The 11,897-nt window shown below is 35.1% G+C and overlaps 1 protein-coding gene across 1 annotated transcript; it reads left to right on the forward strand.

The window, feature by feature from the left end:
- Positions 1-9,319: 9,319 nt before the first annotated feature.
- On the forward strand, positions 9,320-11,264 carry LOC116212535 (peroxidase 47). Its single transcript, XM_031547198.1, has 3 exons — positions 9,320-10,044; positions 10,198-10,360; positions 10,520-11,264. Exons 1-3 carry the CDS (start codon positions 9,604-9,606, stop codon positions 10,897-10,899), a joined length of 984 nt encoding a protein of 327 aa, XP_031403058.1. The 5' UTR covers positions 9,320-9,603; the 3' UTR covers positions 10,900-11,264.
- Positions 11,265-11,897: the final 633 nt, after the last annotated feature.

Genomic DNA, 11,897 nt, shown 5'->3' on the forward strand with positions numbered 1-11,897 from the left:
CCTCGCATTTGAGCGACACAGATTAAGCTCCTCCTAATTAAGGGAGTCGAAAGCCTTCATATGATCAGGAGATCTGTCTTTCCTGTGATACTTCCTTGCAAGTTCATGTGCCAACAAGAAGGCGTTGCTAAATACCCTCCCGTTTTCTTTTCTTTTTTTTCCCTGCTCAAAAGCTGTTTGATTCAAGCTAATAATATCATAGAGAATAACCTTAATTAATCCTATTAGATCGGATCTTAGTAACCCATTTATACACGGCATTACATCAAGAGATAGGATGAAAGTCCTTCATATGATCTTTCCCCTTCTTTGGTACAAGAGTAATGATGGTAGAATTGACTTCCCTCCTCACATTCCAAGTAGATAAATAATTGAATTACAACAAGAAGTTAAATCCTTCCTCACAGCCTACCATATATGCATGTTTCACAAAATAACCTGTGAGTCCATCCTGGATCAGGTGGTGCTTTTTCATTTTTAGTTGAGAACAATGCAACTTTAATCTCCTCCCTATAATAGGAAAGGTAGGTAGGTACCCTTCTTGTGAGGAAATGAGCTAGCTAAGCAGCAAGTATGCCCTGTACTTCTGTCCTTAATTACTACCAAGAAGTACTTAATAAAATCTTACTCATTAATTCCACCTTGATCTCCTTCATATCCTCCAGTCAAGCTTAAGTAGAGGAATATAAAACCCTAAGTTCATGTGCCAACAAGAAGTACAGGGTCTAAAAACCCTAAAACCCTAAAACCCTAAAAACCCTAAGTAGAGGAATATAATGGTCTTATTTTATTCGTTGAATTCCTCTCTTTTACAGACTTATGAAAGAAAGATGAGTTTTTATCCCCAGCTTTTAACCATAGCACCCTAGGCTTCTGCTTCAAGTATTTTTCCTCCACATCCATAGCCTATAGAAGTGTTTTAATTACTAAGATCAACCTCCTTACTTATTTGTATCTTCATCAGAACCGTCATCAGTCATCGAGGTGCTTTGCAATTGATATCAAGCTCAATTAATTTGCAGCTGATCACAAATTCTTTGATGCACTTCCTCATACTCAGCTAATTTATCAAAATTTCTGTATTATACTTTCATAGCTCTCAGCTTATTCTTATAAAGGACGACCATGGGATCACTTGCTCCTCAACCCTCTAAACTCCACAAGCTTCAAATAATCAGGGTACATGGCCTAGAAATTAAAAATATTGGAAGGTTTGGACTGAGAATTCTCCAGTTCACCAAATCTAATAATAGAATGGCTATAATATGAAATTCGTGAGTTAAGCAACTCAACAGCTGAGCAAATCTCTTCCTAAAGCCATCTATACCTTCAACCAGGACCCTTTCAAGCTTCTTAGTCTAAAACCTTGCCTTTTGTTGTCCTTATTTTTAGTGAAAAGGCAGTTATTTTTAGTGAAAAGGCAGAGTGACTTCTACTTGTTGATTGAGACTAATTCTCGCTTAAGCATTGAGTTGACTTTGCCTGCAAGATGCTCTTAATTAGTTTCAAACCCCCTACTGCAAGATACTTCAAAATTAGCAACCAACCTAAATGAGAATATGAAGAATGTATATTTTATGAGTAGATAAGTGAAAAGCTCGACACCACATGTGATATATATAAGCATTCACAAGTAGAAGTGTTAGTTAAGTAGTAAACTACTTTGGGTAAGGAGGAGAACACAAGCTAAAGTTCTGAGAAGAGCACTTGTTGGGAGTGCAAGTAACTTTTAATGTTCAATCTTCCGAAAGTGTGAGAATAATATCTCTCACCATTTTTTCCCCTATTATCTTTTACCACAAAGTGTTGATTGAGTGTTAAGTAGCTCAACTTCCCATGAAGAGGAGAATACAAGTTCGAGTCATAGGAAAATGGGAGAAGGTCTCCGCCTGTGGAAATAACTTTTTTAATACTTAATCTCTTGGAATTGCGAGAGAAATATTTCTCGCAATTCAATAGTTTCAAGCCATGATAATAATACAATCACATTTTCAAAGCCACTTTTTTTAACTCTGAATCTTTTTTCATTATGGAATATTAGAATTTTAAGACAGTTAAGAGACTTGTGACAAAAAAAAAATGGGTTTTTTTTAAAAAATATTACAAGAGATGTCCATATGCGTAGTAGTTAGTACGATGAAATAGAAATTATAATAGCCAATAAAGGGTAATTCCACAATGATTGTTAAATCTGAAATCTCTTGATTACCTAAAAAGATGTGCGTCACTGCGTAACACCATCTTTGATAAATACATTGGCCTTTTAGTAATCCAGTATGCAAGTAATATATATATATATATATATATGTATATATATGAAAACAAAGCATGAATCGAATTCTCATGCAGTCACATCATTAAAAATAAGAAACGGAACACTCTCGTTTTGACACGTCATCACTTATGAATTAAGAAAATTTTTTGTCATCAATTACGTAGTCAAATATATATTATTTGCATATAGCCCAACAAAATATGCAGTAGATTATATACATTAGCTACTACTCATAAAAAAATTTATATTGTAGCAATTGGATTACTGTTCTATATTGTAGCGAAATATATTAACCACAATCAAATTGCGATTTTTATAATATTATTTATTTATAATATTGCAAAGGAAGAAGTAGCAAGTGCGCCAGCCAGGAGGCAATCAAAGGGAGAGGTAAAGGTAAAAATTCCTTTCTTTGAACTTGCATTCGCCTAATCAAAAAATTTTATATTTCTTTTGCGAATTGAAGAAATCATTCTTTCATACTAAAATCATATTCACGTGTGACATACTTGAATTATTTTACTTTTCATTTACTTATGTTTTTTAATGTATAATATTGCAGTGAGGCACTATAATGGTTTATCACATGATAAAATAATTGGGCCCTAAGAAAGATTTATGGACAATTGGAGAGAGATTGACAAGATTGTGGGATGCCTGAACACAAGGACTAATGAAGTATTAGTCACGACATGATTTTCCTTGACGAAGAGATATGTTTTGGTATTTTTGACTAGCTATAATATTTTGAAATGCAAAACTTGATTATTTATTTAGGGTTTTTTCAAATGAAATCATGGTTCTTTAATGCATGCAAGTATAAGAAAGTCTCGGATTGTTACTTTGTGAAGGAGATTTATACTATGGCAAGAATTTCAAGATAATTACAAACAAGGAGATAATCTACTGGATATTAATTATTATTATCTTCTTTGTTTAGGATTATTTTTTTCATACTAATTCAAAAAGAAAGTTTTTTTAGATATATACTAAAATATTAAGAAAATTATTAGTTTTGTTTATAGTTGAATTCTAATAACGTGTTCATAAATCTTATACATGAATCTTTTATTGTTTCTTTTATCATCAATTATTATATTATATGTATAAAGCCATATAACCAAAAGAATATATATAAGGGAACAAAATATACAATAGACTATATATATACATAAGGTAATATATAGATTATTTTCAACCTAATAGACTTAAACTTAAACTTAAATATAAAATATATAACATATATTATATAATAATTTGCTGCCATTTACATTCAACTTAAGTATATTATACAACGGATAAAATAGATAACATATGCATATATACCAACATGTGCATATATACAATTTCCTTTTTAATAAAAATCAATATATCCCTAATAACATATATATATTGTAAAAAATACATACAATATTCACTTTAGAAATATATTTATTTGTAGTATATATCATATATTGAGACTTAAACTACCATTACCTTATGGAAAAATTTCATTATATTGAATTTCCAAAGATAAAAAAATTTCATTATATTGAATTTTTTGTATTCAATAGGAAATTTCCTTATTAATCTATATGATCTTTGCTATATATATATATATATATATTGTATATGTTTATTTGATATACTAATACCAATATCTTACACCAATTTGGTCGATTCGCAAGACTTCACCAGTATTTCATTAGGCTTCGTAAGGTTTTTTCGAAATCCATAATTGTCAAATTCATCTTCTTCTTTTTTTTTATAAAAGTAATCTGTTCTGGATGTTATCCTTTTTAATGGATGTTAATGTGTTTTGTGCATTTATGATTTGCTTAGAATTATTATGTTTGCATTACAAATTTTCTATATCATTTATTTTTTAATCTATACCTTAATAGATCTTGAGATGGTACAATGATTTATCATATATTAAAAGAATAGGGACTAGAAGAAGTGACGAAATTATCAATTTTGATATAATTTTCCTTGATAAAGAGGTAGATCTTGAGATAGTACAATGATTTATCATATATTAAAAGAATTGGGACTAGAAGAGTGATGAAATTATTAATTTTGATATGATTTTCCTTGATAAAGATGTATATTTTACTTGTTTGACTAAGTGTATTATTTTGTTAATAGAAATTAAATTATTACTAATTTATTGTTTATAATGAAATTAGGATTCATTAAAGCACGTGAGTATAAGAAAGTTTCAAATTGATTTGTTTCAAGTCTTATTTTTAGAAGAAGATTATGCACAATTAATAATTTTGAGATTATTATACTTCTACCTAACTATCATCTAGTTAATGTTGAAGTAAAAATATCGTTTTTGCTTAGTTGATGTGAATAATTTTTGGTAATTTATTGATATTATTAATATAATTTATTTGGTTTTAAATACATTTTTTGCATAACATGTAAAATTATTTAGATTAATTGCAATAAAAAATTAAGTAATTGCACCCGCACAATACGTGGGTCATCAACTAATAGTAAATTAATTAGATCACCAACAGAAACAGACCATGTGAAAACTAGGTTAGACAAGACTAGGGAATTAAGTGCGGGGCCGGGGGTTGCAAAAACGTGTGAGAAGCACCCACAATCCCACTTCCTTCACTTGCATACGCATTGGCATTGGCACTGGCACTGGCACGATATTGGCGTTAGCACGCTCGCCAGCCACATAAAAAAGAAAGAATGTCAGAGAGGGAATATAAATGAAGTAGTAGGTATATATCGTATGTCCCTTTTTCCGATCTCTTTTCGCAAATTAATGGAAAACAGCTAGCTGCACTCAATTGCATTGGTCACTTTTCAATTATTACATATATATATATATATATATATATTGGACCAACATATGTCTATATATATAGACGACCACGAACCCACACAGCTGCCTGCAATGAAATATCACCATCATAAGATAAAAGTAACTATTCTTCATGAGTATACATTATTGATTTATTGACAAGGGAAGGAATGCTAATTTTTTTCCCCAGTTTTGACTTCAATAAGGAGACTCCTAATCTAATATAAAAAGAGGGTGCCTTTTGTTAGAGCCTTCGCACTAATTTAACACATATAGGTACTGACTATATATATATTACTCTGTAGCTAAAACTTTTTTTTTTTAAATCACCTTCTTGATGAGAAATGCCATATACATATAATAACAATAGCTTTTCAATTGGGTTATATCATATATATGTTATTAGATTTTATATATTGAATTATATAGGAGCAAGGAACTATGGTGGCGTTTAGCGCTTTCCTGGTGATCACGTTACTTCGAAATAGATCCCAACCAATTAAATTACTGGTAATCTACTTTCCCATGTTCGGTTTCTCTATCAACATTGCTAGTGTAACGTTTTTTCTTTAAGGTAATAAAGGTGGTGTTAGGATCTTGGTTTTCAGACCATGATCACATGCAAATCACGAGCTTCTAGTGTCCAAGAGCAACCTGTAAAAAGGGGAAGAACATGAAGGAATCCCGATTTCCCTCTCTGATATTTAAATGAAAATGTGTTCGGAAAGTAAAGAGAATTGAACTTAGGATTTAGGGGTACCTATGTAAGTACTTATAGGAGTCTCAAGATATCTGTATTAGGATATCGTAATCTGTATAGAATATTTGGTTGCATATAACGAGTAAATGTACTTTCCATAAATGTGGTTAGAGATATAATAACATCTCACATGATATATTGATGAAATATTCTAGAGATAATATGAGAGATATTAGGAAATATAGATAGAGAAATATCCTCAATAGGATTTAGTTACCCAATCTGGAGTGTCAATATGGGTCCAAGACGATAAGTCGGGCCGAACAGTTCGAACCAATACATAAGCCCCCCACTCCCTTGAGCTTGAGCTTCGAGAGGTTGCGGGAGTAGATCAATGTAGTTGTTGATAAGTCGTCGCAGGCGATGGCTTTTTCATGTTGTGGCTAGGGTGACATTGTGCGTCGAGTATGTCATGCCCTTTGTTGTGAGGAATCCATCACTGTAGAAAGTGAAAGGACCTTCGATGTAAAAAGTGAACGTCAGTATTCCATTGCTATAGAAAGGCGAAGGTCATGGTCCTCGACGCAGAAGTGAGGAGATCTATCAGTGCAGAAAGCGATAGACCTTTCTCTGTAGAAAGCGAATGCCAAATTCCACCGTTGTAGAAAACGACGGTCGTGGTCTTAAACGGATGTGAGGAATCCTCGTGTTGTAGAAAGCAAGGGGCCATTCACTGTAGAAAGCCAAGGCCATCGTATCCTTGGTGTAGAAAGCAAGGAATGTGGTCCTCAACGAGACGTGAGAAAACTCATCGCAATAAAAAGCGAGGGCTCCTTTGTTGTAGAAAGCGAAGGCTTGTTGGGATCCTTCAGTGTAGAAAGCAGAGGCCCCTTAATCCATTGGTGTAGAAACTTGAGGCCCAGGTCCTCAAAGAGTTGGAATGGCGACAGTAGTCATGTAGAGCGAGCATCGTATCAAAGCTGGAGCTTATACTCAACATGCAAGAAAGACTGTGCATTGGATGAAAGTTTTTTTTGTTTATGAGAATGATTGCTTTAAGCTGGAGTCCTTGAGCGACACTTGGGTTGTCAAGCGATGTGGGACGTGTGATATGTCATGGGGGTTCTTTTTCTTGCATAATGGATGGATTGATCCACGATCAACTCGATGGTATAGTTGTTTTCGCAGGGATAATTAAGATCGTCTCATCTTCCTTTTGTTGATAGCAAAGAGTTTGAGATCCTCGAGGATGAGATGTCAGCAATGTTGACAGATGTCGCGCCGCAGGAAAATTTGGTGCATCCCCCTAGTCACTTCGTATTTTCCAAATCCCTAATCCTCGAGAGATAAACAATGTATGTCGTGTTGAATATTGAAAATCTAGGCTCAATGAATAACTAGATGTAAGGATTCGCTTAGTGAATGTCCAAGTATCGAATTAGGAAAGTTAAATATTTTATTTCATCAAACAAAAAATTTTCTTCTCTAAATAGATATTAAATTTGGTCAAGGAAAGTCAAAAAATTATGATGCGACGAAATTGAAGGGAATTCATCGGATTTATGGCAAAATTCACAAAGTAACCTTGATTTAAATTTCAAATATCAAAATTTTCTTTTTGATCGATCATGAGAGTAAAAGTTGAGAAGCAGAGATTTAGCTTGTGATATCCCCAAAGAGATGTTGTATATCTTTCGCAAGGAGAGTCGCGGCCGTCACGAGGTAACCCTGCTGTGCGACTTTGCCGCGTCGGTCCCTGCAACTTGCCTTGAGGGGTACGCAATTCCCCATTTCCGAGTTGAGATTTGCTTCGCTTCTTGTTATAAGAATTGTCACTTCTAGATGTGATGAAAAACATGTGATGGAAAACAACCGATGTAGATGACTTTTTGTACCGTTTCTTACAGATGGCGCCAATGTTAGGATCTCGGTTTTCGGACCTTGATCACGTGCAAGTCACGAGCCTCAAGTGTCCATGAGCGAGCTACAAAAAGGAGAAGAACGAGAAGGAATCTCGATTTCTCTTTCCGATGTTTAAATGAGAATGTGTTCGGAAAGTAAAGGGAATTGAACTTTGGGTTTAGGAATACCTGGAGAGGTATTTATAGGAGTCCTGAAATATCTGTATCAGGATATTATAATCTATATAGAATATTCGATTGCATATAACAAGTAAATGTACTTTCCATATATGTGGTTAGAAATATAATAATATTGACAGAATACTTTAGAGATAATATGAGAGATATTAGGAAATATAGATAATGAAATATACTCAATATGATTTAGTTATCCAATCTAGAGTATTAATGTGAGCCCAAGACGATAAGTAGGCCGAACGGATTGAGCCAATTTTCTGATCCCTAACCGGTGGAAATCCACTTTTCCAATCCCTTAGTGGTAATGTATATTACCACTTGAACAAGAATGTGTGAGTGAAAATGTAAATTACCATGACCCAATCAAACATATCAATCTTGTGGGCCTTGGGAATTTAAACTTATATTCCTGATCATGCGAATAGTTTCTCACGTACCAAACATTCTCTACCCACGAGCCTTGGTAGCTAAAAAGTATAGCATAATTCCCATAATTATATTGATGGATGATAATAGAACAAATTTAAGTCAAATAGATATTTTAATTTCCACATCAAGAGTGAGTATCACTGCATTAAAAGCGAAAATAATAACCTGATCGATTATTTCTAGATTATCTGACAGTATCAGTGAGCATTGTAGAACTAATTTTTAGGTTTAGTTAGTTCCTACTTTAAAGCAAGGCTGAGAAGTTAATTAGTTATCTGCTATATACACTACAGTGCAGGTGCTTAATATATATGTATTTCCCTTTCAATTTATTTTTTGTTTTTTGTGTGGCATATACATGCATGATGATGTATACTATATATATATAGTGGGATCAGCACGATGGAGAGATAATCTAGACAAATCTTTCCACCACATAGATGCATTTCCAGAAGTCAACCAGCGTTCTTCTTTTTTGTGAATGTCAACCAGCTAGCGTTCTGAGCTTGTTTTATCAGAGAGTTATCTTTTGGCTAATCAATAATTAATTAATTAGTGGCATGCATTGCATGGCATGGCATGGGCGATACATTCAGTGGTTTAAGAGCAATTAATAAATGTCTATCTAATATGGAATTATTGCAAGCGAACTCCCAAAATGAACTAGTGTGTGTATATATATATGTATACAACACTTATCATAACCCACTTTATACTGTAATTCAACGTGATTCATTACGTGTCGACCAACTATACTAATTTTATAGCTATATGTAGTTTTATATATAGCAAGCCTTACCAAAAAGTTAATGGCAACTGTTAAAAATATTATATTCATTGTGTGTATGTAATTAGGTAGCTAGGAATTAATCGTGGACCACTTTTCTTTTGTTTTTTTCCTTGCCATTACCGATGACCATTCCGGTCATCTAGCTGGCCAGCTCTCTTCGATCTTCATGTGTGTGTATATGTGTAGCTATATAGCTCTATATATAGATCCACCCTCTTCACATATATACACACACAGAGTATAACGGCTATATACTATATTTCCAAGTCCAACCAAATTAACGTTCCTTATATATATAGCTTTCATTTGATCAGTCAACTTTTCTCCTGTTTCGTATCTTTATCAGTAAACCAGTATATACGACAGACGTACGAGCAAGAGAGATCACAGAATTAGGTCGAGGCTGCATCATCATCAAGAGTGTTGTGTCGTATATAAATATATAGTTCTTCTTGATTTCTGCTAGCAATTAATATATATACAAATACACGTTGGAGATTAATTATGTTGTTCATGAGATCTTCACCAATGGTGATAGCGGATGTGCTGATCAGTGGGTTACTGCTGATGGAGATGACGATAGTGGGGCTAGGGTTCAGGTTCGGAGGAGCGGATGGCCTGAGGATGGACTACTACCTCATGACTTGCCCCTTTGCCGAGCAGATTGTCAAGACCACCGTCAATTCAGCCCTTCAGGAGGACCCCACCCTCGCAGCTGGTCTCATCAGGATGCATTTCCATGACTGCTTCATCGAGGGTTGCGACGGATCAGTCCTCATCAACTCCACCAAGGACAACACGGCCGAGAGGGACTCCCCAGCCAACTTGAGCTTGCGGGGCTATGAGATTATAGATGACGCCAAGGAGGAGATCGAACAGCAGTGCCCTGGCGTCGTCTCCTGCGCTGACATCGTCGCAATGGCTGCTAGGGATGCCGTATTCTGGGTATGCATATATACACATATTTATATACATGCACATGTGCGAATGTGTCTGAGCGTGATTAATCTATATACTTATAATTGTTTTGGTTAATCCATACATTTATTATAATAATCGTGTATTTGATTACATATTACTCTATATAAATATATATAGGCAGGGGGTCCAGTATATGACATTCCGAAAGGAAGAAAGGACGGGAGGAGATCGAGGATAGAGGACACTATAAACCTGCCGGCCCCCACTTTGAACGCTTCTCAGCTCATCGACATGTTCGGCAAGCGTGGCTTCACTGCCCAAGAGATGGTTGCTCTATCTGGTACAGTACCTGTCAATATATATAGGATATCTCATGATCTTACAATTTTCTTTTTTCTTTTTCTTTTTTTTAAATCATGGTTATGTATATACATCTGCCTATGTATAGACCCACCCACTTCGTCGAATATGACGTTATACGAAATGCACGAGAATGCAGGGGCCCACACGCTGGGGGTGGCGAGGTGCTCATCATTCAAGCAGAGGCTGAATGATGCCGATCCGTCCATGGACGCAAGCTTCGCAAAGACGCTGTCGAGGACTTGCAGTGGCGGGGACAACGCAGAGCAGCCACTGGACCCCACGAGGACGACCTTCGACAATGCTTACTACTGGGCGCTGCAGGCGAAAGCAGGTGTTCTTTTCTCGGACCAGTCACTGTTCACGGGTCCCCGGACAAGTGGGGTGGTGAATGGCTACGCCATGAACCAGGCGATGTTCTTCTTCGACTTCCAGCGGGCCATGATCAAGATGGGCAACCTAGACGTCAAGGAAGGCTCCAAGGGTGAAGTCCGCTCCAACTGCCACCGTGTCAACTAGCAAGCTAGCTAGGCTGGCTAGCTAGTGAGCCACTAGTATTTTCAAAGTCATTACGTACAGTACAACAATATATATATATGATGCACACAATAATCTACTTAAACCTCTATGTATATATTCGTGTATATTCATGTTTATGGTTTCGGTAGTTGACCATCTATAGTTATAATTAATAATGCACTTAACAGAGTCCGAGCTAGCAGGGATTGGGGGGAACTGAAGAGAAGACTAGTTTTCTGCCATATATATATGTGTGTGTGTGTGTAAAAGAAGGTCTTGATCACATATATGTTGATGATGCTATCTACGCAAACTATTGTTCTACGGTTCCTGTCCATATCGGGACCTATATAATCTTTTTTTTTTCCTTTTCTTTTTTTAACTATTGCTCTATGCTTTTGGGACTTACTGAAATAGGGGGCGGAAGGGATGAGTTAAAAAGAAAATTATATCAAGAGAGAGTATAGCGCAGTAGCGCACCACTCGCTTGATGACCAAGATGTTCAATGTTCGATAGTTAGTGAGACTATCTGTACTCCGTTATTAGATATTTAAAATTTCTATTTCAATATAGTAGGCTTATGGACCTTTCTTGTAATTAAAAAAAATACTAACCACTACCAAAAAAAACAAAAAGAGAATTAATCAATACAAAGCGGGGTAAGTGGCCCTACAGCATCCCAAATAATAAAATTAGATCGAGCCTCGAGGGGCATAGGCAAGACCCGATTTCACCGCCCTCTGTTGGGACTTTACTCATTACATTTAATCACTTGAAGTCACCAAGGAGCTAGTCTTTTCATATATACACTAGAGAGCAACCCACGTGATGTTGCAGGTTGATTTTTTTTTTCTGTCAATTCTTTTAGTTTATCGTATTATTTATGTAATAATCAATATAAAGTATAATTAAAGTTAATAATAAAAATTATCCAAAAAAATAATAGTAAAACAATATATGTATAAAAATTATGAACAGTCGATTATCAATATATATA

Source organism: Punica granatum, chromosome 6 (assembly GCF_007655135.1).
Source record: "Punica granatum isolate Tunisia-2019 chromosome 6, ASM765513v2, whole genome shotgun sequence".
Classification (NCBI taxonomy): domain Eukaryota; kingdom Viridiplantae; phylum Streptophyta; class Magnoliopsida; order Myrtales; family Lythraceae; genus Punica; species Punica granatum.

What these genes read in the sequence shown, in the direction of transcription:
- LOC116212535 (XM_031547198.1), top strand. Translation starts at nt 9,604, where the DNA reads ATGTTGTTCATGAGATCTTCACCAATGGTGATAGCGGATGTGCTGATC. An exon ending in CTAGGGATGCCGTATTCTGG is followed by an intron (nt 10,045 to 10,197) that starts GTATGCATATAT and finishes AAATATATATAG; the next exon opens with GCAGGGGGTCCAGTATATGA. An exon ending in AGAGATGGTTGCTCTATCTG is followed by an intron (nt 10,361 to 10,519) that starts GTACAGTACCTG and finishes ACGAGAATGCAG; the next exon opens with GGGCCCACACGCTGGGGGTG.